The 26,349-nt window shown below is 43.3% G+C and overlaps 1 protein-coding gene across 4 annotated transcripts in view; it reads left to right on the plus strand.

The window, feature by feature from the left end:
- LOC121582480 (nucleus accumbens-associated protein 2) overlaps window positions 1-19,791 on the plus strand; it is a 38,771-nt gene extending 18,980 nt beyond the window's left edge. For 3 of the 4 annotated variants that reach the window (XM_041898294.2, XM_041898296.2, XM_045225126.1), the window contains 5 exons: window positions 11,549-12,485; window positions 16,951-17,127; window positions 17,584-17,689; window positions 18,153-18,250; window positions 18,654-19,791. In XM_041898294.2, coding sequence (XP_041754228.1) covers window positions 11,627-12,485; window positions 16,951-17,127; window positions 17,584-17,689; window positions 18,153-18,250; window positions 18,654-19,174 — 1,761 coding nt within the window. In that variant the 5' untranslated portion in view covers window positions 11,549-11,626 and the 3' untranslated portion in view covers window positions 19,175-19,791. Of the gene's footprint in view, window positions 1-10,139; window positions 10,250-11,548; window positions 12,486-16,950; window positions 17,128-17,583; window positions 17,690-18,152; window positions 18,251-18,653 lie in introns of all 4 variants that reach the window. The other variant, XM_041898295.2, reaches the window with a different exon arrangement.
- Window positions 19,792-26,349: the final 6,558 nt, after the last annotated feature.

Below are 26,349 nucleotides of genomic sequence, written 5' to 3' on the forward strand. Positions count from 1 at the left end.
AATGCAGTGTTACATTTTGAAGAAGATGTGAGGCATTTTGCATTTTGTGTGTGCAGTTTTGGGAATTGTGTGTAGCGTTTTGAAAAAAGGAGACATCGTTTTGAAAACGTGTGTAAGCAGTTGGAAAAAACTGTAATACAAAACAATACACACAAATCCCAATAATTAAATTAAGAAATATCAGAACCAGCAACGTCAGAGTCCAGAATGTAAATATATATTCACTCAGTGGCCAGTTTATTAGGTACGCTACCCCATTCATGAAAATTGATCACTCCTACAAACAGTGAGTCATGTGGCCGTGGCTTGCTATATAAAGCAGGCAGACAGGCATCAAGACATTTAGTTACTGTTTGATTGAACGTTAGAATGGGCAAAACAAGTGACCTATGCAACTTTGAGCTTAGTGCCTTTTCGCGCCGGTTCCAGTATGTTAGGAATGGCCGGCCTCCTGGGCTTTTCACGCAAGACAGTGTCTAGGGTTTACAGAGAATAGTGTGACAAACAAAAAACATCCAGTCAGCGGCAGTCCTGTGGGTGAAAACAGCTTGTTGATGAGAGAGGTCGAAGGAGAATGGCAAGAATTCTGCAAGTTAATAGGCGGGCCACAAAGAGGCAAATAATGGCCCTGGTGAGTACGACAAGCATGCAGATGAGCTTCCCTGAGATGGTTTCTGAAAGTTTGTGCAGAAATTCTTCGATTGTGCAAACCCACAGTTTCGTCAGCTGTCCCGGTGGCTGGTCTCAGACGATCCCGCAAGTGAAGAAGCCGGATATGGAGGTCCTGGGCTGGCGTGGTCTGCGGCTGTGAGGCCGATTGGACGTACTGCCAAATTCTTTAAAACAACGTTTGCTTATGGTAGAGAAATGAACATTCAATTCTCTGGCAACAGCTCTGGTGGACATTCCTGCAGTCAGCATGCCAATTGCACACTCCCTCAAAACTTGAGACATCTGTGGCATTGTGTTGTATGACAAAATTGCACATTTTAGAGTGGCCTTTTATTGTCCCCACCACAAGGTGCACCTGTGTAATGATCATGCTGTTTAATCAGCTTCTGGATATGCCACACCTGTCAGGTGGATGGATTATCTTTGCAAAGGAGAAATGCTCACGAACAGGGATGTAAACACATTTGTGCACACAATTAGAGAGAAATAAGCTTTTTGTGCGTATGGAACATTTCTGGGATATTTTATTTCAGCTCATGAAATATGAGACCAACACTTTACATGTTGAGTTTATATTTTTGTTCAGTTTAGATGGGTGTACCTAATAAACTGACCTCTGAGTGTATATGTATATAATGGTGTGTATAGACAGTATGGACAGTATGTGACTAGAAATTGTGTGTATAGCAGTAGTTATATAGGATGAGCCATTACTAGAATACAGTATATACATATAAAGTGGGTAAAACGGTATGTAAACATTATTAAAGTGACCAATGTTCAATGACTATGTACATAGGGCAGCAGCCTCTAAGGTGCAGGGTAGAGTACCAGTGGTAGCCAGCTAGTAACAGTGACTAAGTTCAGGGCAGGGTACAGGAGGCCGGCTAATGGTGACTATTTAACAGTCTAACGGCCTGGAGATAGAAGCTGTTTTTCAGTCTCTCGGTCCCAGCTTTGATGCACCTGTACTTTCTCCGCCTTCTAGATGGTAGTTTATTGGTCACATGCACAGGATACAGGGTGTAAACGGTAGCGTGAAATGCTGACTTGCATCTTTCTCTAACACACACACACAAGTATTACGTGCACGCTTACATCACAGTGACTCCACACACAACACACACATGCACGTACACTAGGGTTGGGAGGTATCCAGATTTTCATACCGTCATACAATTTCTGTACCATACCGGGGTATACAGTATTACTGAAAGTGCACACAAGGGGCGCAATTATTATTATTATTTGTATTTATTTTTTATGCACTGAACTATTTAGGCAACAGTGATCTTGATCCAGAAGGGGATTGAATGTCTCTGCTGTAACCAAGAAGCTTGATCTTGACATTTAGCCACTTAGCTAGCAAGTTAGCAAACCAAATGCATAGCCGGAGCCCTGCTGGATATAATTTATTTGACACATCTAAACAGTGGCATAGCCCACACGATAATGCCATTTTTTCTCTCTCTCTCTTTCCCTCTCTCTCTTTCCCTCTCTCTCTCTCTCTCTCTCTCTCTCTCTCTCTCTCTCTCTCTCTCTCTCTCTCTCTCTCTCTCTCTCTCTCTCTCTCTCTCGCTCTCTCGCTCTCTCGCTCTCTCGCTCTCTCGCTCTCTCGCTCTCTCGCTCTCTCTCTCTCTCTCGCTAAAAGGGCTTTATTCAAAGGGCTTTATTGGCATGGGAACATGTTTACATTGCCAAAGCAAGTGGAATAGATAATAAACAAAAGTGAAATAAACTATCAGAAATGAACTGTAAACATTACACACAACAGTAAAAGTTTCAAAAGAATAGAGACATTTCAAATGTTATATTACTGGCTATGTACAGTGTAGAAATTTGCAAATAGTTGAAGTACGAAAGGGAAAATAAGTAAACAGATACATTGCCTTTGAAAATATTCAGATCCCTTGACTTTTTCCACATTTTGTTAGGTTACAGCCTTATTCTAAAATTTATTAAATTGTTTTTTCCCTCATCAATCGACACAAAATACGCCATAATGTCAAAGCAAAAACAGGTTTTTACAAAGGTTTGCTAATTTATATTTATTTACGTAAGTATTCAGACCATTTACTCAGTACTTTGTTGAAGCACCTTTGTAAGCGATTACAGCCTTGAGTCTTTTGGGCACACCTGTATTTGGGGAGTTTTTCCCATTCTTCTCTGCAGATCCTCTCAAGCTCTGTCAGGTTGGATGGGGAGCATTGCTGCACAGCTATTTTCAGGTCTCTCCAAAGATTTTTGATCGGGTTCAAGTCCGGGCTCTGGCTGGGCCACTCAAGGACATTCAGAGACTTGTACCGAAGCCACTCCTGTGCTGTCTTGGCTGTGTACTTAGGGTCATTGTCCTGTTGGAAGGTGAACCTTCGCCCCAGTCTGAAAACCTGGAGCAGGTTTTCATCAAGGATCTCGCTGTATTTTGCGCCGTTCATCTTTGCCTCGATCCAGACTATTCTCCCAGTCCCTGCCGCTGAAAAACATCCCGACAGCATGATGCTGCCACCACCATGCTTCACCGTAGGGATGGTGGCAGGTTTCCTCCTGACGTGACGCTTGTTATTCAGGCCAAAAAGTTCAATCTTGGTTTCATCAGACCAGAAAATCTTGTTTTTCATGGTCTTAAAGTCTTTAGGTGCCTTTTGGCAAACTCCAAGCGGGCTGTCATGTGCCTTTTACTGAGGAGTGGCTTCCGTCTGGTCACTCTACTGTAAAGGCCTGATTGGTGGAGTGCTGCAGAGATGGTTGTCCTTCTGGAAGGTTCTCCCATCTCCGCAGAGGAGATGACCATCGGGTTCTTGGTCACCTCCCTGACCAAGGCCCTTCTCCCCCGATTGCTCAGTTTGGCCGGGCGGATAGCTCAAGGAAGAGTCTTGGTTGTTCCAAACTTCTTCCATTTAAGAATGATGCAGGCTACTGTGTTCTTGGGGACCTTCAATGCTGCAGACATTTGTTGGTACCCTTCCCTAGAGCTGTCCCTCGACACAATCCTGTCTAGGAGCTCTACGGACAATTCCTTTGACCTCATGGCTTGGTTTTTGCTCTGACATGCACTGTCAACTGTGGGGCGTTATATAGACAGGTGTGTGCCTTTCCAAATCATGTCCAATCAATTGAATTTACCACAGGTGGACTCTAATCAAGTTGTAGAACCATCTCAAGGATGATCAATAGAAACAGGATGCACATGAGCTCAATTTCGAGTCTCATAGCAAAGGGGCTGAATACTTATGTAAATAAGGTATTTCTGTTTTTTATATTTAATCAATCTGCTAAAATTTCAAAAAATCTGTTTTGGCTTTGTCATTATGGGGTATTGTGTATAGATTGCTGAGGATTATTTATTTTTTAATCCATTTTAGAAAAAGGCTGTAACTTTCCGAAGGCACTGTATGGTCCTCTGTAGCTCAATTGGTAGAGCATGGCGCTTGTAACGCCAGGGAAGTGGGTTCGATCCCCGGGACCACCCATATGTAAAAATGTATGCATGCATGACTGTAAGTCGCTTTGGATAAAAGCGTCTGCTAAATGGCATATTATTATATAAATATAGGTTTTATTTACAATGGTGTTTGTGCTTCACTGGTTGCCCTTGTGGCAACAGGTCACAAATCTTGCTGCTGTGGTGGCACACTGTGGTATTTCACCTAATAAATATGGGAGTTTATCAGAATTGGATTTGTTTTCAAAATTAATCTGTGTAATATGAGTCTCTAATATGCTCATACATTTGGCAGGAATTTAGGAGGTGCAGCTCACATTTCCACCTCATCTTTGGGCAGTGTGCACATAGCCTGTCTTCTCTCGAGAGCCAGGTCTGCCTCTCTCAATAGCAAGGTTATGCGTACATAGTCAAAGCGTTCCTTAAATATGGGTCAGTCAGAGTGGTCAGGTATTCTGCCACTGGTTACTCTCTGCTTAGGGCCAAATAGCATTCCAGTTTGCTTAGTTTTTTGGTGATTTCTTTCCTATTTATTTATTTGTTTTTATTTAACTAGGCAAGTCAGTTAAGAACAAATTCTTATTTACAATGACGGCCAACCCCGGCCAAACCCGGCCAAACCCTCCCTTAACAACGCTGGGCCAATTGTGCGCTTCCTTATGGGACTCCCGATCACGGCCGGTTGTGATACAGCCCAGGATCAAACCCGGGTCTGTAGTGACGCCTTTAGCACTGTGATGCAGTGGCTTAGACCACTGCGCCACTCAAGGAACCCTAAGTGTCAAGTAAATATATTTTTGTTGGGTCTAATTGTGTTGCTGTCCTGGGGCTCTGTGGGGCCTGTTTGTGTTTGTGAACAGAGCTCCAGGACCAGATTGCTGAGCTCACTTTTCTGTAGGTTAATCTCTCTGTAGGTGATGGCTTTTTATGGAAGGTTTGGGAATCGCTTCGTTTTAGGTGGTTGTAGAATGTAACGGCTCTTTTCTTGATTTTGATCATTAGCGGGTATCGTCCTAATTCTGCTCTGCATGCATTATTTGGTGTTTTATGTTGTACATGGAGGATGTTTTTGCAGAATTCTGCATGCAAAGTCTCAATTTGGTGTTTGTCCCATTTTGTGAATTCTTGGTTGGTGAGTGGACCCCAGACCTCAGAACCGGCAATGGGTTCTATAACTGAGTCAAGTATTTTCCCTAAATGGGATGTTGAATTTTATGTTCCTTTTGATGGCGTAGAAGGCCCTTTTTACCTTGTCTCTCAGATCGTTCACAGCTTTGTGAAAATTACCTGTGGTGCTGATGTTTAGGCCGAGGTAGGTATCGTTTTTTGTGTGCTCTAGGGCAACGGTATCTAGATGGAATTTGTATTTGTGGTCCTGGCAACTGGCCCTTTTTTGGAACATCATTATTTTTGTCTTAATGAGATTCACTGTCAGGGCCCAGGTCTAACATAATCTTTGCAGAAGATCTAGGTGCTGCTGTAGACCATTCTTGGTTGGGAACAGAAGCACCAGATCATCAGCAAACAGTAGACATTTGACTTCAGATTCTAGTACGGTGAGTCCGGGTGCTTCAGACTGTTCTAGTGCCCTCGCCAATTCATTGATATATATGTTGAAGAGGGTGGGGCTCAAGCTGCATCCCTGTCTCACCCCACGTCCCTGAGGAAAGAAATCAGTGTGTTTTTTGCCAATTTTTACAGGAACACTTGTTGTTTGTGTACATTGATTTGATAATGTCATATGTTTTTCCCCCAACACCACTTTCCATCAATTTATATAGCAGACCCTCATGCCAAATTGAGTCAAAAGCTTTTTTTAAATCAACAAAGCATGAGAATACTTTTTGGTTTGGTTTGTTTGTTTGTCAGGTACGGTGTGCAGGGTGAATACGTGGTCTGTCATACGGTAATTTGGTTTAAAGCCAATTTGACATTTGCTCAGGACGTTGTTTTCACTGAGGAAATGTCTCTCTCGCTCTCTCCACCCCCTCTTTCTCATGCTGTATTTCTAAAAGCCCTGATGTCCTGCTGTCATTGTCCGTGGGGCTGACGCAGCTGCTGTGACTGTTTGTTTGTTTACCTCCTACGCCCACTTGGAGTCCATTAGTCTAACACTAGTCTGCCTGCCTGGAACTCAATGGCAGTCCCTCTTCTGAGTCTACCCCCTCATCTCTGCTACTGAGGGATAGAGACAGGTACCACTACAGGAGTACACTGTCAGAAACCTGCGTAGAGTGACTCAAGTGGAGGGTGGTTGAGATGTTAGTGTTTAGGTTGAGAGAATTGGAGGTAGTTAATAAGCATATACACCAGACTAGGTAGGAAATATGTGGATGATGTGTTGTATGATAAATATGTATTATGCACTGTACCTTTACACTGTACATTTACACTGTACGTTTACACTGTACTTTGTGTTGTATATGTACCCATTGTGATGACAATGAGAGCTTGGAGACAGCTAAGAAAACCTGGAATTTGGCTGTTTCCATCCAATGTTAGACAAAACCTTCCATCCAGAGTTTTAGTCTAAATGCACTGCTTCAGATTATTACAAAAATCTAGACAATATCATATCACCAACAAATAAATCACTATATCCATATTACATAAGCCAGTGATTCATAAGCCGATTCAAACGACAAACAACAATTAGGCCCCGTGTAGCTCAGTTGGTAGAGCATGGTGCTTGCAACGCCAGGGTTGTGGGTTCGATTCCCACGGGGGGCCAGTATGAAAAAACCCAAAATGTATACACTAACTGTAAGTCGCTCTGGATAAGAGTGTCTGCTAAATGACGTAAATGTATTTGACATTGACTTCGTTTATACAACTTCTCCCAGGGGAGAAGTCAAGCAAAGCCTGACATTGCATTATAAGCAGCTATAAGCACTCAGACACCTCTCCTCTGTTCCTCCTCTCTCGCTCTCTCTGTCTGTTTCTGTCTCTCCTCAATCTCTCTCTTCTCTCAATGCATCCAAGAGAGCCGTGGCAGACGCTCCGTCAGTCCGTCCCGATTGGTAGAACTGTTGCCAGGGAGTCGGCCGTCTCAACAACGTGGATGGAATCTGTTGTCTGTTACACTTTAGACATGAGAACAACTGCAGTATCTGAATATTTATAGAGAGGGGTTGTTCATATTGAGATTATATAGCCTCACCGTTATAGCAGTGGCTATAGCTTTTAGTTTATATTTGCCTCAGTTTAATATTGTATAGAATTTGAATGGACTCGTATCGATCCTCAAAGGGATATAGAATCATCACAGGTTAAAACAATAGCTCCCATTACAAACATTGAAAAGTGCTGTTGTGCTTTAAAACATGTTTTGTGTTATATTGTCACTTTGTGTGTATTCTCTAAACTTGTATAATTTCAGTGTTGTGTGTGGAGAGTGGGGAGTAGGGTTGACCTGTACCATCTGGTCTATAAGCCTGCATTGCATATTGAAATACTCCAGCCTGCTACTACAAATAATCAGCACCAGCACCCAGAGTGCTGCCCTGATTAACATTTCCCAAACACATAGTAGGAGCAGTGACAGCATTCAAATCTCATCTCCCATTCCATAAACTACACCTACACACTCATAACTCTCAGTGACACATAAAGACATGATTATAAAAACACACCTAGTAAAAAAAAAGAGGGAGCTGTCAATGAGGCTTTGACGTACACCAGCGCGCGGGCGTGGACACACACTTGCTCACACAGACAGACACACACACACTCTGACACACAACACACACTCTGACACACAAGCACTCTATTTGTTTCTCTCTCTCCCCTCTCTCTCTCTCTCTCTCTATTTCTCTCGCTCCCTTTCTCTCTCTCTCTCCCTCTCTCTCTCTCTCTCTCTCTCTCTCTCTCTCCCTCTATTTCTCTCTTTCCCTCTCCCTCTCCCCCTCTCTCTCTCTCTCTCTCTCTCTCTCTCTCTCTCTCTCTCTCTCTCTCTCTCTCTCTCTCTTTCTCTCTCTCTCTCTCTATTTCTCTCTATCCCTCTCCCTCTCTCTCTCTCCCTCTCTCTCCTTCACAAACACAGACACAAACAGACACACACAGAGCACACGTAGACAGCTAGACATGAATCTCTCGTGGACAGACCACATAAACATAAATGGTACATCTGACCAAATTACGTGAGATTTGAGTTCTGGGTTAACCAAGATTAACCAGACATAGACAGCCGGTTGATGGAGTTCATTTCTTTATATTTGTTATCAGAGATGTACAAAGTCTAAATTTAGTGGGCTGTTTCAGCGCTGGTGTGCTATGCGCAGTGCTGTGTCCTCCCGTCTGCCTGACTCAACATATTTCTGGATCCCCCTCCCCCTCTCTGCCCAGGCTGGCACGTACATGCATGTCTGTAGACTCTATACCCAGCATGCTTCACTTTTCTCTGTGCTGTGGCGCGTGCGGACTCACTGCATTGCAGCCCTGTGTGCATTAATTGGCAGAAAGACAGCGGCTCAGAGGGAAAGTGCCGTGATATGAAGAGAGGAAGAGAGGAAGGGGGAAGAGAAAGGGGGTGATGTCTTTCCCTGTGGTGATGTGAAGTTTGCCCAGTTTGGATATCTCTATTTGCATTATATCTGTCAGGCTGGGTTGTTGTCTGGATGGTTGGAGGGAGGGAGGGAGGGAGAGGGAGGGAGAGAGAGAGAGAGAGCGAGAGAGAGAGAGAGAGAGAGAGAGAGAGAGAGAGAGAGAGAGAGAGAGAGAGAGAGAGAGAGAGAGAGAGAGAGAGAGAGAGAGAGAGAGAGAGAGAGAGAGAGAGAGAGAGAGAGAGAGAGAGAGAGAGAGAGAGAGAGAGAGAGAGAGAGAGAGAGAGAGAGAGAGAGAGAGAGAGAGAGAGAGAGAGAGAGAGAAAATTGAAATTGAATTGAGAGAGAGAGAGAAGAAACGCCACATGACAAGAATAACTATATACTTTTATCTAATTTCAGATGATCTGTAATTTCTTGTATTTGTGCCATCATTTTACACTGACATAGATGAGATTCTTATAACACCTACAGTGTTCATTCTAGCTGGTGTTGTTTACATTGCTAAGCAGTGAGTAAATTACCAGTGAATCTACAAGTTTTCATAATATGACATGTTAGGAGGGAAAAAAGGATTGGCACACACACACACACTTCATGTTGCCCACACACCACACTCTCCCTCTTTCCCTCGCTCTATCCCTCTCACTCACTCTTTCCCTCTCATCTCTCCCTCTCTCAATCTCTCTCTCTCTTGCATGTGTCAATCTGTGTCTTGGTTGTTTTATGTTCACAGCTTCCCTCACAGTCCTTAGCAGAGACACTCTCTGTACAGTAAGCTGCTGTCTAACCTTTCTCTGGGCTTTCCTCTGTCAAACTCAATGACGTCTGGGGTCCTTTTTCCCGCTCTAATCCATCCACAAACAGCAGTCCGGGAGCCCTGTTCAGTGCCTGTCCAAAAATGCAACCAGACAACAGAGGGAGCTGTCTACCTGAACAAACTAATATAGTGAACTCAGTGACATCTCACTGGGAGAACTCACTCACTCGTGTTTAAAATCCCACAAGAGACAGTCACAGCGTTTTAACAGACACTCCCGGCGTGATACTTGCACAAACACTAGCAAGTTCAATATTCTCCGTCATTCAGAATCAGTAGTGGTAATGGTATGAGCTGTTTAAGTATGAGTCACATTCTCAATATGTTCTTGTATCAAACTGGAGATTTCAGGGCGAATGACAGGGCTACTTTCAACTGCACATTTCAGACAGTATAATTAACAAATTTTGTCTCCTTTCTTTTTTCTCATTCAACTCTATTTATTAACTCGCTATTTTTATGAAGTTTTCTCTTTGTTGGCCATTGCTTAGGTTCAGATAGGAGCTGAAGTTGCTCCAACGCAATTGCCTTTCTTTGCGACGTTCCCTCTGTCTCAACCCACCCCCTCCCTCCCTCACCCAGTCTCCGTCTCTGTTTGTCTGTAACTCTAGCCTGTGTTTTGTTTCTCGCTCCATCCCTCCCTCTCCCTGCGACATACGTATAGATGCTGCATTGATTGCACACAGAGAGCCTCCCACTCCTTTCATCATTGATGCGCTCTCTCCAGCTGCAGCAGCACTTGTTGAATTCAGCCCTGGGAGAGAGAGAGAGAGGGTGAGTAAAAGGAGAGTGAGATAGAAAAGAGCGAGGGAGAAAAGCTTTGGCAGGGAGAGAAAACCAAGGGACGGAGAAAAGCTTTGAGAGAGAGAATGAAAACAGAGGGAGGGAGAAAAGCTCAGAGCTCTAAGTGAGACAGAGAGCAAGATAGAGTCAGAGAGCGAGGCTTTGAGAACAAGAGACAGCAACAGAGAGCTTTTTACTCTCTCCTCCTGCTCTCTTCTTTTCTGGTGCTGGCGCGTGAAAGCTTCATGGTGTGTCCACTCTCCTTTCCTGAGGATTGGGTTGTACAGGTCAGAGCTGTCTGGGATGGATGGGATGTGCGTGTGTGTGTGTGTCCATCCGTGTGTGCGAGAGAGCGGAGAAGAGAAGAGAGGGGTGTGTGTGTGTCTGTGGAGGCGGGCGAGAGGGGTGACACTTTTCCGTTTGTATTCCTGGAAACCCTTCTGCAGCATTGCTCAATAATGAAACTGGCGAGTGTTTGGGGAAGCAAAACACAAAGATAAGGTTAATGGAATGAAGGAGCATATACAAATACGTCTGGGGAGCTTGTCTTGCTGTAACTGGTTGTTATTTTAAAGGGAGCTATCAAAGTTATATTTCTTTGTGTCTCCGAAGTTAGTTGTTTCCAGGGATTATGCATGTGTTTCCTTGCTGGCTACAGCTTAGTTTATACATTCAACGTGAAGGGATCATACTTACGAGTTGGAATAATATGTGTCAATTATATCATTACACTGGTTATATTGACTGTTTCTTTTATCACTGAAGGCTACTACTTTGAATTCTTACTTTGCATATTACCTGAACATTATTTATTCATTCATGTTTTTATACCATATTTCTGCAGTTTCCATGTTTTCAGCTAAGTCTGCCAAAATGATGACATAATTTAATTATTTAATACTTTGCAGATAATGTGATTTTTTATTATTATAAGAATTTCAGCTTTTTATAGTTAACCAAAATTGGCATTTTACAATGCCCTCATTCAAATGAATCGATGTTCATGTGTTTAAATAGCTTCCTCTGCCTTTTTCTCTTTCTGTCTATTTCCCACCCTCTTTTCTCTCTCTCTTTGTTCACACACTCTTCTCTCACCTGTCTCTTTCTGTTCTCTCTCTCACTTCCCTCTTTCTCTCTCTCACCCCAGGCCACTCTAGCCTCTCTTTCACACATTGCTTTCACTTGTCTGTCTCGCCTCTCGTTTGGCTCTCTGTCTCTCACACACTGAACTGTATCCTCCTCTCTTCTCAACTTTTCCAATTTGTCTAATCCATCCCTTTCCTTCTACAGATGTCCGTCTCACTGGTCTTGTCTGTGGTGACTCTTTAAAGACCCTATTCCTCCTCCTCCTCCTCTTCCTCCACCACCATGTCCCAGCTGCTCCACGTGGAGATCCCCAACTTCGGCAGCACCGTGCTGGGCTCCCTCAACGAGCAGCGCCTGCTGGGCCAGTATTGTGATGTCTCCATCCTGGTTAAAGGCCAAGCCTTTAAGGCCCACCGGGCTGTACTAGCCGCCAGTAGCCTCTACTTCCGAGACCTGTTCAGCGGCTCATCCAAGAGCCAGTTCGAGCTGCCCTCATCGGTGACTCCCGCCTGCTTCCAGCTTATATTATCCTTCTGCTACACGGGCAAGCTGACTATGGCAGCCAGCGAGCAGCTGGTGGTGATGTACACCGCCGGGTATCTTCAGATCCAGCATATTGTGGAGCGGGGCATGGACCTGATGTTCAAGGCCAACTCGCCCCACTGCGACTCCCAAACGGCCGCCATGGAGGAGCAGCAACCGGGCTCAGAGCCCCAGAGCCCCAGCAACAACACCCTGGCTGGGGCAGGGACCGCCATCCTGGGGCCGCAGGGCTGGTCCCCCTCCCTGGTGCTTCCCACACGGAGGATCAAACTGGAGGGGTGCGATCCTACCCCACTGGGGTTGCCCAGCCTGAGTCATCATAAGAGAGGGTCCTCTTCATCTGAGCTGGGGGGGCGGCTCTCCAGGGGGAGCTCATTGTTCTACACAGGGGCGGGGGGGACCACCATCTTCCCGGGGATGCAGCCCTACCCAGTGGCCGGGGGAGAGAGGTCCAGTCCTGGGGCCTCCAGCCTGCCCACCACAGACAGCCCCACCTCCTACCAGAACGAGGATGAGGAGTTTGAGGAAGAGCCGTACGATGGGATCACGGAAGAGGCCTACAGTCAGATCTATGGGCGCTCAGCCAACCCATACGGAAGTAAGTATCAACTGTTGCTTGATAATGCAGTTGTCTGTTACTGTATATCCTGTACCTGGTATTTACCTTAGAACTACATGCTAACAATTGTAGTTTTCTAGGAAATACTTTCCAGGACTGCATCACATAAAGTGCTGCCCAATTCTCTGATGACCTCTTAGCATGAGAATATCCTTTGATGTCAAAGTAAAGGCTCACTTTCAATATCTCACTTCATGAGACAAATTAAGCAATATTCCTTTCATTTTAAAATGTAAAAATGGAAGAATATGCTGCATATTATACAGACAAAAACAGCCATGTAGAAAAATGCTTTTAGGGTGCAATATTTAAGAAGCGCATTACTGATGTTGCATGTGAGCTGAATGGATCAGGTTAGTACTCTAGTATCAGGTAACACATTTGATAGCCACGCATGCCAGTCTTGTAGGCTGTCCTATACATTGTTCTCATCATGAATGGATGTGTCATAAATAATGTCACATGTGGCTTCATAAAATGGGTTTCATATAATGCATCTCATAACATGTCATAAATAATATACATAATTTAGGTCTACTGCACGTTAGCATTGCATCATGTCATGCTTATAGTACATGGGACTTTATATAGGCATATGGAAAAGCTGTATGAAGTTATACATTTTACTGTACATCGTGACCAACAACAGCTCCTTTATTACAGCTGCTCTGTAGTGCCTTCATCACGACTCTAATGCACACACACACTTCACTGTGCCTACTGCAGTGCTTTATATTTTTTGCTGCTCAAGGCATTGCTATTGGACAGGTTTGTCAAAGTCTAGAGTTACAGCATTCTATCTGCAATCAGTCAGAACACTCCAGGGTGACATTGTGGGATATTTGAGAATGGAAGGTATGTGTGTGTGTGTGTGTGTTTTTTTACTATCCTTGTGGGGACCAGAAGTCCTCACAAGGATAGTAAAACAAGTAAAACTCAGACAAGTGGGGATATTTCGCTGGTCCCCACAGGGAAAATTTCTATTTTAGGTTTATGGTTTGAGTTACAATTAGGGTTAGGGTTAGAATTAGGGTTAGGTTTGGGGTGAAGGTTAGGGTTAAGGTTAAGTTAAAGGTTATGGTTAGGTTTAGGGGTTAGGGAAAATGTAATTTTGAATGGGAATCAATTGTTTGGTCCCTACAAGGCTCGATAAAAAACAAACGTGTGTGTGTGTGTGTGTGTGTGTGTGTGTGTGTGTGTGTGGAGAGAGCGCATCTGGTGTGTGTGGACGTGTCTGGTGTGAGCGTGTGTATGTACAGTATCTCAGAGGTTAATGGGAAGGTTTTGGGAGGGAAATGAATCCACAGTTTGAAACCAGTAACTCTCTCCCCTGTGTCTCTCAAGATGATGATACAGCACATTGTTTATCTGGAACTTAGGTGTGATAGGCCTTGAATCATTTATTAAACACCCTCACGACTAAAAAGTAGTGTGTGTGTGTGTGCCTCTCTCTCTCTCTTTGTCTTTCTGTCTCTCTGTATTTCACGCAGGGCGAACGCCTCTCTCTCTCTATAGAAAGGGTTTATAGTTCTATCCATAAATTGAATAAAATCAAATACAATTTTAAATGCCACATGCGCCGAATACAACAGGTGTAGACCTTACAGTGAAATGCCTACTTACAAGCCCTTAACCAATAATGCAGTTTTAAGAAAATAAAAAAAAGTGTTAAGTAAAAAATTGATAAGTAAAAAATAAAAATAGCAAATAATAAAGAGCAGCAGTAAAATAAAATAACAGTAGGGAGGCTATATACAGGGGGTACCGGTACAGAGTCAATGTGCGGGGGCACCTGTTAGTTGAGGTAATTGAGGTAATATGTACATGTGGGTAGAGTTAAAGTGACTATGCATAGATAATAAACAAAGTAGCAGCAGCGTAAATGAGGGGGTGGGGTGGGGTGGGGTGGGGAGGCAATGCAAATAGTCCGGGTAGCCATTTAATTAGCTGTTCAGGAATCTTATGGCTTGGGGGTAGAAGCTGTTAAGAAGCCTTTTGGACCTAGACTTGGCGCTCCGGTACCGCTTGCCGTGCAGTAGCAGAGACAACAGTCTATGACTAGGGTGGCTGGAGTCTTTGACAATTTTTAGGACCTTCCTCTGACACCGCCTGGTATAGAGGTCCTGGATGGCAGGAAGCTTGGCCCCAGTGATGTACTGGGCCGTACACACTACCCTCTGTAGTGCCTTGTGGTCGGAGGCCGAGCAGTTGCCATACCAGGCAGTGATGCAACCAGTCAGGATGCTCTCGATGGTGCAGCTGTAGAGCTTTTTGAGGATCTGAGGACCCATGCCAAATCTTTTCAGTCTCCTGAGGGGGAATAGGCTTTGTTGTGCCCTCTTCACGACTGTCTTGGTGTGTTTGGACCATGATAGTTTGTTGGTGATGTGGACACCAAGGAACTTGAAGCTCTCAACTTGTTCCACTACAGCCCTGTCGATGAGAATGGGGTCGTGCTCAGTCCTCTTTTTTTTTCTGTAGTCCACAATCGTCTCCTTTGTCTTGATTACGTTGAGGGAGAGGTTGTTATCCTGGCACCACACGGCCAGATCTCTGACCTCCTCCCTATAGGCTGTCTCATCGTTGTCTGTGATCAGGCCTACCACTGTTGTGATGTCGGCAAACTTAATGATGGTGTTGGAGTCGTGCCTGGCCATGCAGTCATGGGTGAACAGGGAGTACAGGAGGGGACTGAGCACGCACCCCTGAGGGGCCCCTGTGTTGAGGATCAGCGTGGCAGATGTGTTGTTACCTATCCTTACCACCTGGGGGCGGCCCGTCAGGATGTCCAGGATCCAGTTGCAGGGGGAGGTGTTTAGTCCCAGGGTCCTTAGCTTAGTGATGAGCTTTGTGGGCACTATGGTGTTGAACGATGAACTGTAGTCAATGAATAGCATTCTCACTTGGGTGTTCCTCTTGTCCAGGTGGGAAAGGGCAGTGTGGAGTGCAATAGAGATTGCATAATCTGTGGATCTGTTGGGGCGGTATGCAAATTGGAGTGGGTCCAGGGTTTCTGGGGTAATGGTGTTGATGTGAGCCATGACCAGCCTTTCAAAGCACTTCATGGCTACAGACGTGAGTGCTACGGGTCGGTAGTCATTTAGGCAGGTTATCTTAGTGTTTTTGGCCACAGGGACTATGGTGGTCTGCTTGAAACATGTTGGTATTACAGACTCAGTCAGGGACATGTTGAAAATGTCAGTGAAGACACTTGCCAGTTGGTCAGCGCATGCTCAGAGTACACGTCCTGGTAATCCGTCTGGCCCTGTGGCCTTGTGAATCTTGACCTGCTTAAAAGTCTTACTCACATCGGCTACGGAGAGCGTGATCACATAGTCATCCGGAACAGCTGATGCTCTCATGCATGCTTCAGTGTTGCTTGCCTCGAAGCGAGCATAGAAGTTATTTAGCTCATCTGGTAGGCTTGTGTCACTGGGCAGTTCGCGGCTGTGCTTCCATTTGTAGTCTGTAATAGTTTTCAAGCCCTTCCACATCCGACGAGTGTCGGAGCCGGTGTAGTACGATTCAATCTTAGTCCTGTATTGACTCTTTGCCTGTTTGATGGTTCGTCGGAGGGCATAGCGGGATTTCTTATAAGCGTCCGGGTTAGAGTCCCGCTCCTTGAAAGCGGCAGCTCTACCCTTTAGCTCAGTGCGGATGTTTCCTGTAATCCATGGCTTCTGGTTGGGGTATGTACGTACGGTCACTGTGGGGACGACGTCATCGATGCACTTATTGATGAAGCCAGTGACTGATGTGGTGTACTCCTCAATGCTATCGGAAGAATCCCGGAACATATTCCAGTCTGTGCTAGCAAAACAGTCCTGTAGCTTAGCATCTGCGTCATCTGACCACTTCCTTATTAACCGAGTCACTGGTGCTTCCTGCTTTAGTTTTTGCTTATAAGCAGGAATCAGGAGGATAGAGTTATGGTCAGATTTGCCAAATGGAGGGCGAGGGAGATCTTTGTACGCATCTCTGTGTGTGGAGTAAAGATGGTCTAGAGTTGTTTTTCCTCTGGTTGCACATTTAACATAGAAACGGATTTAAGTTTCCCTGCATTAAAGTCCCCAGCCACTAGGAGCGCTGCCTCTGGATGAGCGTTTTCCTGTTTACTTATGGCCTTATACAGCTCATTGAGTGCTAAATAGACAGCTACAAAAAATATAGATGAAAACTCTCTTGGTAAATATTGTGGTCTACAGCTTATCATGAGATACTCTACCTCAGGCGAGCAAAACCTCGAGACTTCCTTAGTATTAGATTTTATGCACCAGCTGTTGTTTACAAATATACACAGACGGCCACCCCTTGTCTTACCGGAGTCAACTGTTCTATCCTGCCGATGTAGCGTATATCCCGCAAGCTGTATGTTATCCATGTCGTCGTGAATTCCTCCACTACAGAGTTAACCTTCCCCCTCTCCTCACCTGTCCCTCTCCAGTCCAGGACAAGCCAGAGATGGCAGCCATGCCCCTGTCCCTGGAGAACCGCTCCTGTGTGCTGATCCGTAGGGACCTGGTGGCCCTACCCGCCAGCCTCATCAGCCAGATCGGATACCGCTGCCACCCCAAGCTCTACACCGAAGGAGACCCGGGGGAGAAACTGGAGCTGGTGGGAGGTAGGCTGCAGGAGAGTAGAGAGAGAGGGAGATTGATGAATACTGGTTAAATGAGCAAGGTTGATGTAGCAAGGTTGAGAGCTCTGTTGGTCTTTGGTAAAAGGGTTGAGGTAAAAGCAAAAGGAAAGGGAAAGGTAGAGATTAGATCAAATGCTGTATGAAATATTCAAGTTCAAGTTGATTTGCCATTTGTTATAAATACTTTGGAAATCTTATTTATAAGAGGTGTCACGTAAAATAAGTGATAAGTGATGGGAATAAAGGGATACAAAATAAGTGATGGGGTGAAATAGCACTGTCAGGGTGATAGAGTACTTTTACAGCATAAATGTTTCATGAAAGAAATGAGAGGCTGGCAGAGTTGGGTTGTAAAGTAGCGATAGAAACACATAGGGTAATGGAGTGGTGATGGGGAAACCTATTTCACTCAGGGAGCTCTCTATCATACCACTCAAGGTACATCTGTGTTCATGACACGGGGCCAGCTGATGAACTGTCACCTGTGTGCTGGCATCAAACACAAAGTCCTACTGCGTCGCCTGCTAGCCACGTTCTTCGACAGGTAAGTCAAAGCTAATCTAAAGGTATTGATTAATAATTACATTATTTACATGTTTTAGGTGTGGCTCAGATTCAGAAGCTGTTAACCTTATCAGTATAGCTCAGTTGGTGTAGCTCAGTTGGTAGAGCATGGCGCTTGCAACACCAGGGTTGTGGGTAAGTCGCTCTGGATAAGAGCGTCTGCTAAATGACTAAAATGTAAATGTATAGTTTTTATAATGATCTGTTTCATATGGGGTCATATTCAGACTCAAAATCCATGCACATATGTAACTTACATTTACATTCCTTGCTTTCGAAGCCCTTATTTGCACAAAGTGTATTATATGTGCATGAATCTATCTTCTCAAGTCAGCATAAACCTATGGTTTGCAGTGCAGCACAGTCAGTCATGTTTTGAGACATGTATTCCTATGGGTTTGGTGTTACCGCTGCCCTCTGGTGTTGGCTCTGTGTGCCTGCAGGAACACCCTGGCTAACAGCTGTGGAACTGGCATCCGTTCCTCTACCAGTGACCCCAGTAGGAAACCTCTGGACAGCCGTGTGCTCAATGCTGTCAAACGTGAGTCTGACGCTGGTCAAACGTTGATCTTACATTGTGAAATATCTGTTTGTGTAGAATGGAGGATAATGGTTCACGGGGATGGCAGCCTCTGTTGAATGATTATTGTTTCAGAGTCAAACTATTGTAGATGGTTTATGAGACACATGATATTCCAGACTAGTCTATAGCCATTAGTCATTTAAGTTATGAAAGCACAATCATTTATGAATTTATGGAAGTTCAAGGACATTTTAACATCACTTGTGTCAGTGTAATATTTGTTTTATTATCATAAAACAACAATCAACTATTCATATAGACTGAGCCACAGGCAAAACGGCTACTGATTTCCAAAGCTGAATGTCTTCCAACTCCCCCTCTCTCTCCCTCTCCCTGGCTCTCCCTCTCTCTCTCTCTCTAGTCTACTGTCAGAACTTTGCGCCCAACTTCAAGGAGAGTGAGATGAACGTGATTGCCGCCGACATGTGCACCAACGCGCGGCGCGTCCGCAAACGCTGGCTGCCCAAGATCAAGTCCATGCTACCCGACGGCATGGAGGTCTACCGGGCCGGTGTGGGGGTGGCCGCTGGCGTGGGCCTGGGCCTGGCACTGGGAGCCGCCGGACCCGGGGTGGTGCTCCCCTTCGAAACCGACTTCAAATCCTTGACCCCCTCTAGCCTTTCCCTGGACCAGAGGCTGTACCCGGAACGCAAGGACCCGCTCAGGACTCACTCCCTGTTGGACGTGGGCAGCCCGGGGTCGGGGGTGGCTGGAGGGGAGGACGTGGACGCGGAGATTGTTGGTCCCCAGGCAGGGGGGGATGAGCAGGAAGAGGAGGAGGAGGAGGCGGGGTTGGAGGGGGTGGAGGGAACGATGATGCCGGGAGGCGAGGCCGGGGAGCGGGTTGACATGGCCCCGGGACAGGAAGGGGAGGAGTTTTGAGAGGGCCTGAGAATGAACGGGCAGTGAACATCCCCTGACTACGATCTCTGATCCATCCACCGCCACACTTTCTTTCTATCGCTCGCTCTTTCTTTTCTCCTCCATCTCTTGTCCTCCTCCACGCTCTCCAAAGGGAACCTCTCAGCACGAGAAGCCACGCTTGCAGAACTTGCAGTACAGTGCAATGAACAAACACAAACACACACAGAAAAACACACACACAAACACACACACCGCAGTGTGTTCTTTAGCAGGGCAGGGAGTACAAGAAGTACAATATTCTTTATGCTGAACAGACACAGGCATTGCTGGGGAACAAACAGAATGACTTAGCGAATATAAGAAATCTCTAATTTAACATGGAAAAACATTACTTTACATTTTCTCCAGACTATGTTTTGTGTTCTGGTTCATCTTCAAGACCCCATTGTAGAAAACTGAACAAAGTAACGCTGTTGTGTTATCATTCCTGCATAGTAGTAGAACTTGCTATACAACAGTTTACTGTACATCAATGGAGTGGATCAGATAAGATTGTAAAATGATAGCCCTCTTTCTAGGAATAGATAGATAGATAGATAGATAGATATATAGATAGATAGATAGATAGATAGATAGATAGATAGACAGACAGACAGACAGACAGACAGACACAGACAGACAGACAGACAGACAGACAGGCAGGCAGGCAGGCAGGCAGGCAGGCAGGCAGGCAGGCAGGCAGGCAGGCAGGCAGGCAGGCAGGCAGGCAGGCAGGCAGACAGGCAGACAGACAGACAGACAGACAGACAGACAGACAGACAGACAGACAGACAGACAGACAGACAGACAGAGACAGATAGATAGATAGATGTATTTGATCATTTTAAACACAATACAACCACACATGTTGATAATGAATTTAAAATCATTGAGTATGACACAAAAAAGTTTGAAAACATATCTCCATTGTTATCCTCTTAAATAAATGGTTAAAACATTAACGAACATAAACATAGTAGTCCTAGGCTACACAGTAGACCTAACCTACTAGGTATACTTGGGTTAGAGATATAATAATAATTCATACATTATTATTGAACCTGTAATAGCGCTTTTCAAAGGAAAGCAGAATGGGTTCTGAAAATAACCTCAGTAACCTTGAACCAGATCACACTGCACTGGCTGTGTGAGAGACTGAACGTACAGTGCTCTACAGGAGCAACATGGTTCAGTGTGTTTAATACAAATGACCATATTCCTTCTTTAAGTGCCACACAAATTCTTGGAAGAAATCATATGATCTCATCCCAACATACAGAGCAGCAAATCAGTTGAACAATTGTATGTGGGGAAAAACCAAGCATGTGATTTTGTGACAGAGAGGAGAAACGTTTAACCTCTCATCCTGTCGCTTTAAGGGTTGTGGTTTTCCACCCGATTGATCAATGATCTGGAAATATGAAGGGCTTTTCTCTTGTCTATGGATCATCCTTAGACAAGATGATGTCATCTTCGATTAGCCAGTCAATGCAATGCCTGTGTCTTTTGGCAGATAGACGCACGTATTGTTTATAGACACACTGTTCCCGCACACCTTGTGATTTTAACATCTAATACAGTACAGATGCATCTGAGACACTGACCAACCAGCTTAACAGTGCTTGCAACACTTAGCATACCTTTACAATAAAACACACAATATCACAGACTCTAAGGAATGGAAATGTCAGAGACACAAACATGCACGAACACAAAGCTTGCATGCAAAATGAATACAGAGAATCAACAACAACAACAAAAAACAGAGCCACTTATAAATCTGCATACAGAAAACGAACATAAGTTGCCTGAAGATATATCACTAATACTCCAAGGAAGGAGAGACTTTTATACGTGTTTCTCTTCAGAGTCATACGTTTGGCCTGTGTTTGGCCTACGTTTTGTGTAATCTGGGTTTGGCCTTGGCCTGGGGTGGAGGCATGCTAGAGACATGCTGAGAAGAGCGTACTACATGGTAGCGAGGACTACAAAGTGGGGTGCAGGTGAAAAGCACCATTTTATTACGGCGTGATCGAAAGGATTGGCACTAAGACTACAGCACCCAGCCTACAGCTTCCTTTCATCCTCCAACAATTGTTGTTGTTGTAAATTATTGAATGAAACTAATATGAGAGATTTCTGCTGGCTTATTTGAAGAGGTTATAGGGAGAGATTGATGGTAAACTTATGGAGCTGCTGAGATATGACTGTTCTAAAGAAGTAACTGACATTTGCCCCCATATCTTGGAAGGTTTGAGGTTAGTGGACTTTGACGGTCGGTTAGGGAGATGAGAGACAAAATGTTGCACAGCGGCATTTACTAGTTTTGTTGCACTTTTTATTTTTATATATTTTGTCATTTTTGCCACAAGTAGGGAGTCTAAATAGAATGGTTGCTTGGGGTAACACATTGATAGGCCTATCAGACACCCACACTGTATGTTATAGTTTATGAATGTGTACTTGATCATAACACCTGGTTAAAAACATGAGGTTTAATCAACTTCCAAGACAATAATTTGAAAAGCTTTTGAAAAGCTTTGCTTTTAATTTTTGTTTAATAATTGCATGATGGGAAAGCACATCATGTTTGTTAGATGTTATTGTTCTGGAAACGTCTATATTTACTAAAAAACAAGATTGATCTGGTTTCAGAAACAAAGATCGCTTTGTCCCCAATGTCATTTGACTACAGCCTACACTAGGCCAACTTTCAAAACGCTGCCAGTTATCATACTGGCTTGGGATAACATAGCAATGAAACAAGAGAGCACAAACAAGATCACATATCCTCTATCAAATTCAAATGCTTTATTATATGAGCCATTTTCAAGATTGGGCCAGTTGTGTTGTGTTTAATATCTATATGATCCTGTTGTATGGTTATTTGGGGTAAGCTTTAACATGGTCCTGTTTCTGTAATAAGGAGCACAGATGTATAATTGCACTAGCTAGGTAATGAGAAAACAAAAATGTTTACAAGAGTATCTTTGGAGAAATGTGACCTGCATGGAAGGGGGATGAGTGAGTGGTTGTTTGAGCTGTGGGTGAATGTAAACTGTAGCACTGCTTCAGCGTGTTTCTAGCCTTGGTAGAGCAGAGGAACATTACTGTACAGTAAAGTACGGGATCTTGGTGCCACAAGAGAAAATTATTTTCTAGCAGCTTGTACAGTGTTGTATATGATCATATAAAGTGGGCCGGAGAATGGAATAACATTAACAATTATTTGAAAGAAAGGTGACTGACCTTCCATCTTAAGGGCACTGGAGCTGCTGTGTGATTTCAATAAAGAAGGATTGTGAATATGTCTGCCGATGTCGGTGAATCCCCAGATATACAGTCTAACTAGCCATGTTTGTTGGCCTATTGATAGGTTGTTCACTTATTCTATCTACATCCCCAACAAGAAACCAATTATGTTCCTTGTTCTTAATCTCATCTATAATTAAACCTGCTTGTTGCAACTCACTAATAAGATAGGACGGATAGACAGTCTGTATACCAAACCTGTAATATAGGTAATAACTGCTTTCTCCTTTTGTCGATTTGCATGTGCAACCACTACTGGCTCTAAGGGGAAGAGAAATGGCTTTCCGGTGCAATACTGTCATTAGGTAGGGGGGTTTTCCTGTGTTGATACGTGTCCTGTTCTGAAGAAGGGGCAGGGGATCAGTGCCTTAATCGGGACTCCAGGGGAAGAGAGTATTGTGCTTAATCACCATCTGTTTGCTTTGGGACAAATAATTAAACTAGCTTTATTAGAGTCATGATTACAGAACACTGTGTGTTCCTGTAAGCAAATAATAATAATAAGACTCTGGTATGGAGCGATTTCAGTGCAAACCGAAATTGTATTTGAATTCCATAATTTTTATTTGTGTTAGGATATTACATTTCAATTTAATATTTTTGAATTTGTAATGCACAAACTGAATCATTGAATTCATAAATTGAACTTGTATATCATGATTTGAAACTGAATTGAATGAAATTGCATTCAGTTTTAAAATTTGATTAAAATTAAAATTTATATTCAAATTCAATATTTATATATTCAGTTTCAATATGGTAGATATTACATTCATTGTCTGTTTATCAAATGTACAAACTATAATTTCAAGTTTATCAAAGTTTAATTCATACATTCAATTTCTCAGATGAATTCAGATTTAGTTTTCAAATTCAGTTCCAAAAATGTAGATTCTAAACCACAGACAACATTCTGGTACTTTGCCAGCCAGGTAGAGGAGAACAGATGCTCTCTGTGGTAAACAGAAGCTTCTGGTGGTTTCTGAAGCCAATGTGGCATGTTTAAATTATTTTCTTCCTATGAATTTGTCTCTAGCCGTTTTAGCTATGAGCTATTATAACCCCATTCCTGAAAGCTAAGACTCTCTGGAACATGGACATGCCTTCTGTTCCCCTCTATGATGATCACAGGTGCGCAGGACACGTTAGAAGGGAGTGTCACAAAAAAATGCTATTTGGTCCCCATAAGAATATAGTAGAATAGCCCTGTCATAGCCCTTCCAAGGATATCCTTTCCACTCCCTATTTAATCTTGTTCTTGTGACAGACTGGGTTAGATCCAAGTCTCCTGCATGTCACAAGACTGTGTTAACCCACATAGCTAAAGCTCATAGGGATGAGTTCAGGAAGCTAACACAAGTCTTAAAGTCTCCAGCAAGGTTACTCATCAAAAGAGCGTGGTTCATTAATACTCATATGATACAAAATGCATCATATGACGCAAAACACCTGGCAAGTGACACTTTGCTTTTTGAAAATCTTATATCTTGAAAGCTTGACTGCTGACATGCAAAACATTTTGGGACTGTAGCAACAGTGGACTAATGAAAAGAAATCCTAAATATAGTTTGAGTGGAGTTTTCTTTAAGCAAGCAGTGCGTCGTCCTTTACATGAACTTCCTGAATTTATACCTATAATCAAAATCAAATCACATTTCTAGGCTTTAGCTAAGTGGGATAACACAGTCTTGTGACATGCAGGAGACCTGGTTCAAACTCTTTTAGTCACAAGAGCAAGATTAAATAGGGAGCGGAAAGGCTATCCTTAGAAGGGCTATGACAGGGCTATTCAACTATATTCTTATGGGGGCCAAATAGCATTTTTTTGTGATACTCCCTTCTAACGTTTCCTGCGCACCTGTGATCATCATAGAGGGGAACAGAAGGCATGTCCATGTTCCAGAGAGTCTTAGCTTTCAGGAATGGGGTTATAATAGCTCATAGCTAAAACGGCTAGATACACAGACAATTAATACAATATCTACCATATTGAAACTAAATAGATAAATATTGAATTTGAATATAAATTTTAATTTAAATCACATTTTAAAACTGAATGCAATATTCATTGAATTCATTTTCAAATCATGAAATAAAAGTTCAATTTATGAATTAAATGATTCAATTTGTGCATTACAAATTCAAGAATATTAAATTTGAATTAAATATCCTAATACAAATACAAAAGTATGGAATTCAAACACAATTTCTGTTGGCACTGAAATCGCTCCATATTCTGGACTTAAGTTCCAATCCATTTGCCTTCTTGAATTGCAGCACAATATGTGTCAACTCAAGAAACACAATACTGTGACATTTTGCATGGGCATGTTTGTATAGGTTTAGCAATTCTGACAGGCTAGAATAGTGGCATATTATCACATACAGTAGAATAGAAACCTGTGTTAGTTTCATGCTACTGGATCAAAAAACAACCAAGTTTACTCCACTTCTTGTCAGTAGTGGTCTATACTGCCTGAGTAGCAGAATATTTAGTTGTTGGTGTCACTTTGTTATTTCAAAACCACCTGGACAACATGTAGACTTGATCAATCTGAAATATATATCATACACTGAAACAGTTATCACCATAAATGACGACAGACTGGAAAAGCTTCAGATGAGCCGTGGAGTAGACTACAGTAGTACAAACTTTACCCATAGGAACCCTTGTTTTTATACATTGTCTTTGTTTATTTACGTTTTTGCTTCAACCTTCAACCTGTTTATATCTCATTCACTTCCTGCCTGCCTTACTGCATCTGTTGTACCTAAATATGTCCCAGCCATACAAAAAACAAACAAACACAAACCCCACTTTTTGTGGGGGTGAAGTTGGAAATGAAATGATGTTGCACTAGAAAACTGAGTGAAACTCAGAGAATGTTATGGCTAACCTAAAGAGAGTGAGCTCTGTTTGTGGTGGCTGAAAAGAATGCTGTCACATATGTATGTAACATAATATAATGTTCTAATTTACAAAGTTTACTTAGTGTAGCACTTCGCTATTTCTTCAAATAGAGGCCTCTTGGCTACCAGAAATCAGCACTAATCTGAAACTGCATTTTAGTCCAGCTTGTCCAACAAAACTGTGTGAACACAATGAGCAGGAAATAATATGGGATTGTAGTGAATGGGTGCTGAGGTCCACCAATTTGACAATGCGCTGTGCAAGGTCTGCACAAAGTAGCCTACACTGAGCTGTTAAGTTTTCCCCATACCAACTGCTTTGTGTGCCATTTGGTTACCCAATTCCTACAGTACCCACTTATACAGCGCTCTATCTCATTCCTCTAGTGTGGTGGTCCTGGAAGGAGAGGGTCTACACTAACTACAGGTCCTTTCATATGGATTGCCGATTGACGAAATCCATCAGGAAATCCCTGTGTGTTTCTTCTTAGGATCAGCGTCCATAACAACAGGTCTTTGTTCAATGACTGTAATATAATGCATGCTGAAACATTGAGATGCCCATTAGTCCTACATAACTGAAGTCTATGATCTAGACACACCATGCATTTCATTTCAAAGGTATATCAGGCTCTTTGCTATGGTCGGCTCTGAGCCTATGACAAAGAAGAAGACCATATTTGAGTGCATTTTGTCTACCGATACAAAACCTCCTACTGACCGTTTGCATAAATCCACCCAGCTTACAGAAATTGTAATAACTACAGTAAGGTTTGAGGTATCGTAAGACTGACAACAGTAATGGATGTGCATGTGAACCTATAGACAGACTCGGAAAATAACTGCACTAAGATTGTTTGTTTGTCTTTGGACATAATGCCAGCACTTTACAAATAAATAATCGAATTAAAAAATCTTTCAAAATGTAAGAG

The sequence above is a fragment of the Coregonus clupeaformis genome, chromosome 15 (genome assembly GCF_020615455.1).
Source record: "Coregonus clupeaformis isolate EN_2021a chromosome 15, ASM2061545v1, whole genome shotgun sequence".
Taxonomy (NCBI): Eukaryota; Metazoa; Chordata; class Actinopteri; order Salmoniformes; family Salmonidae; genus Coregonus; species Coregonus clupeaformis.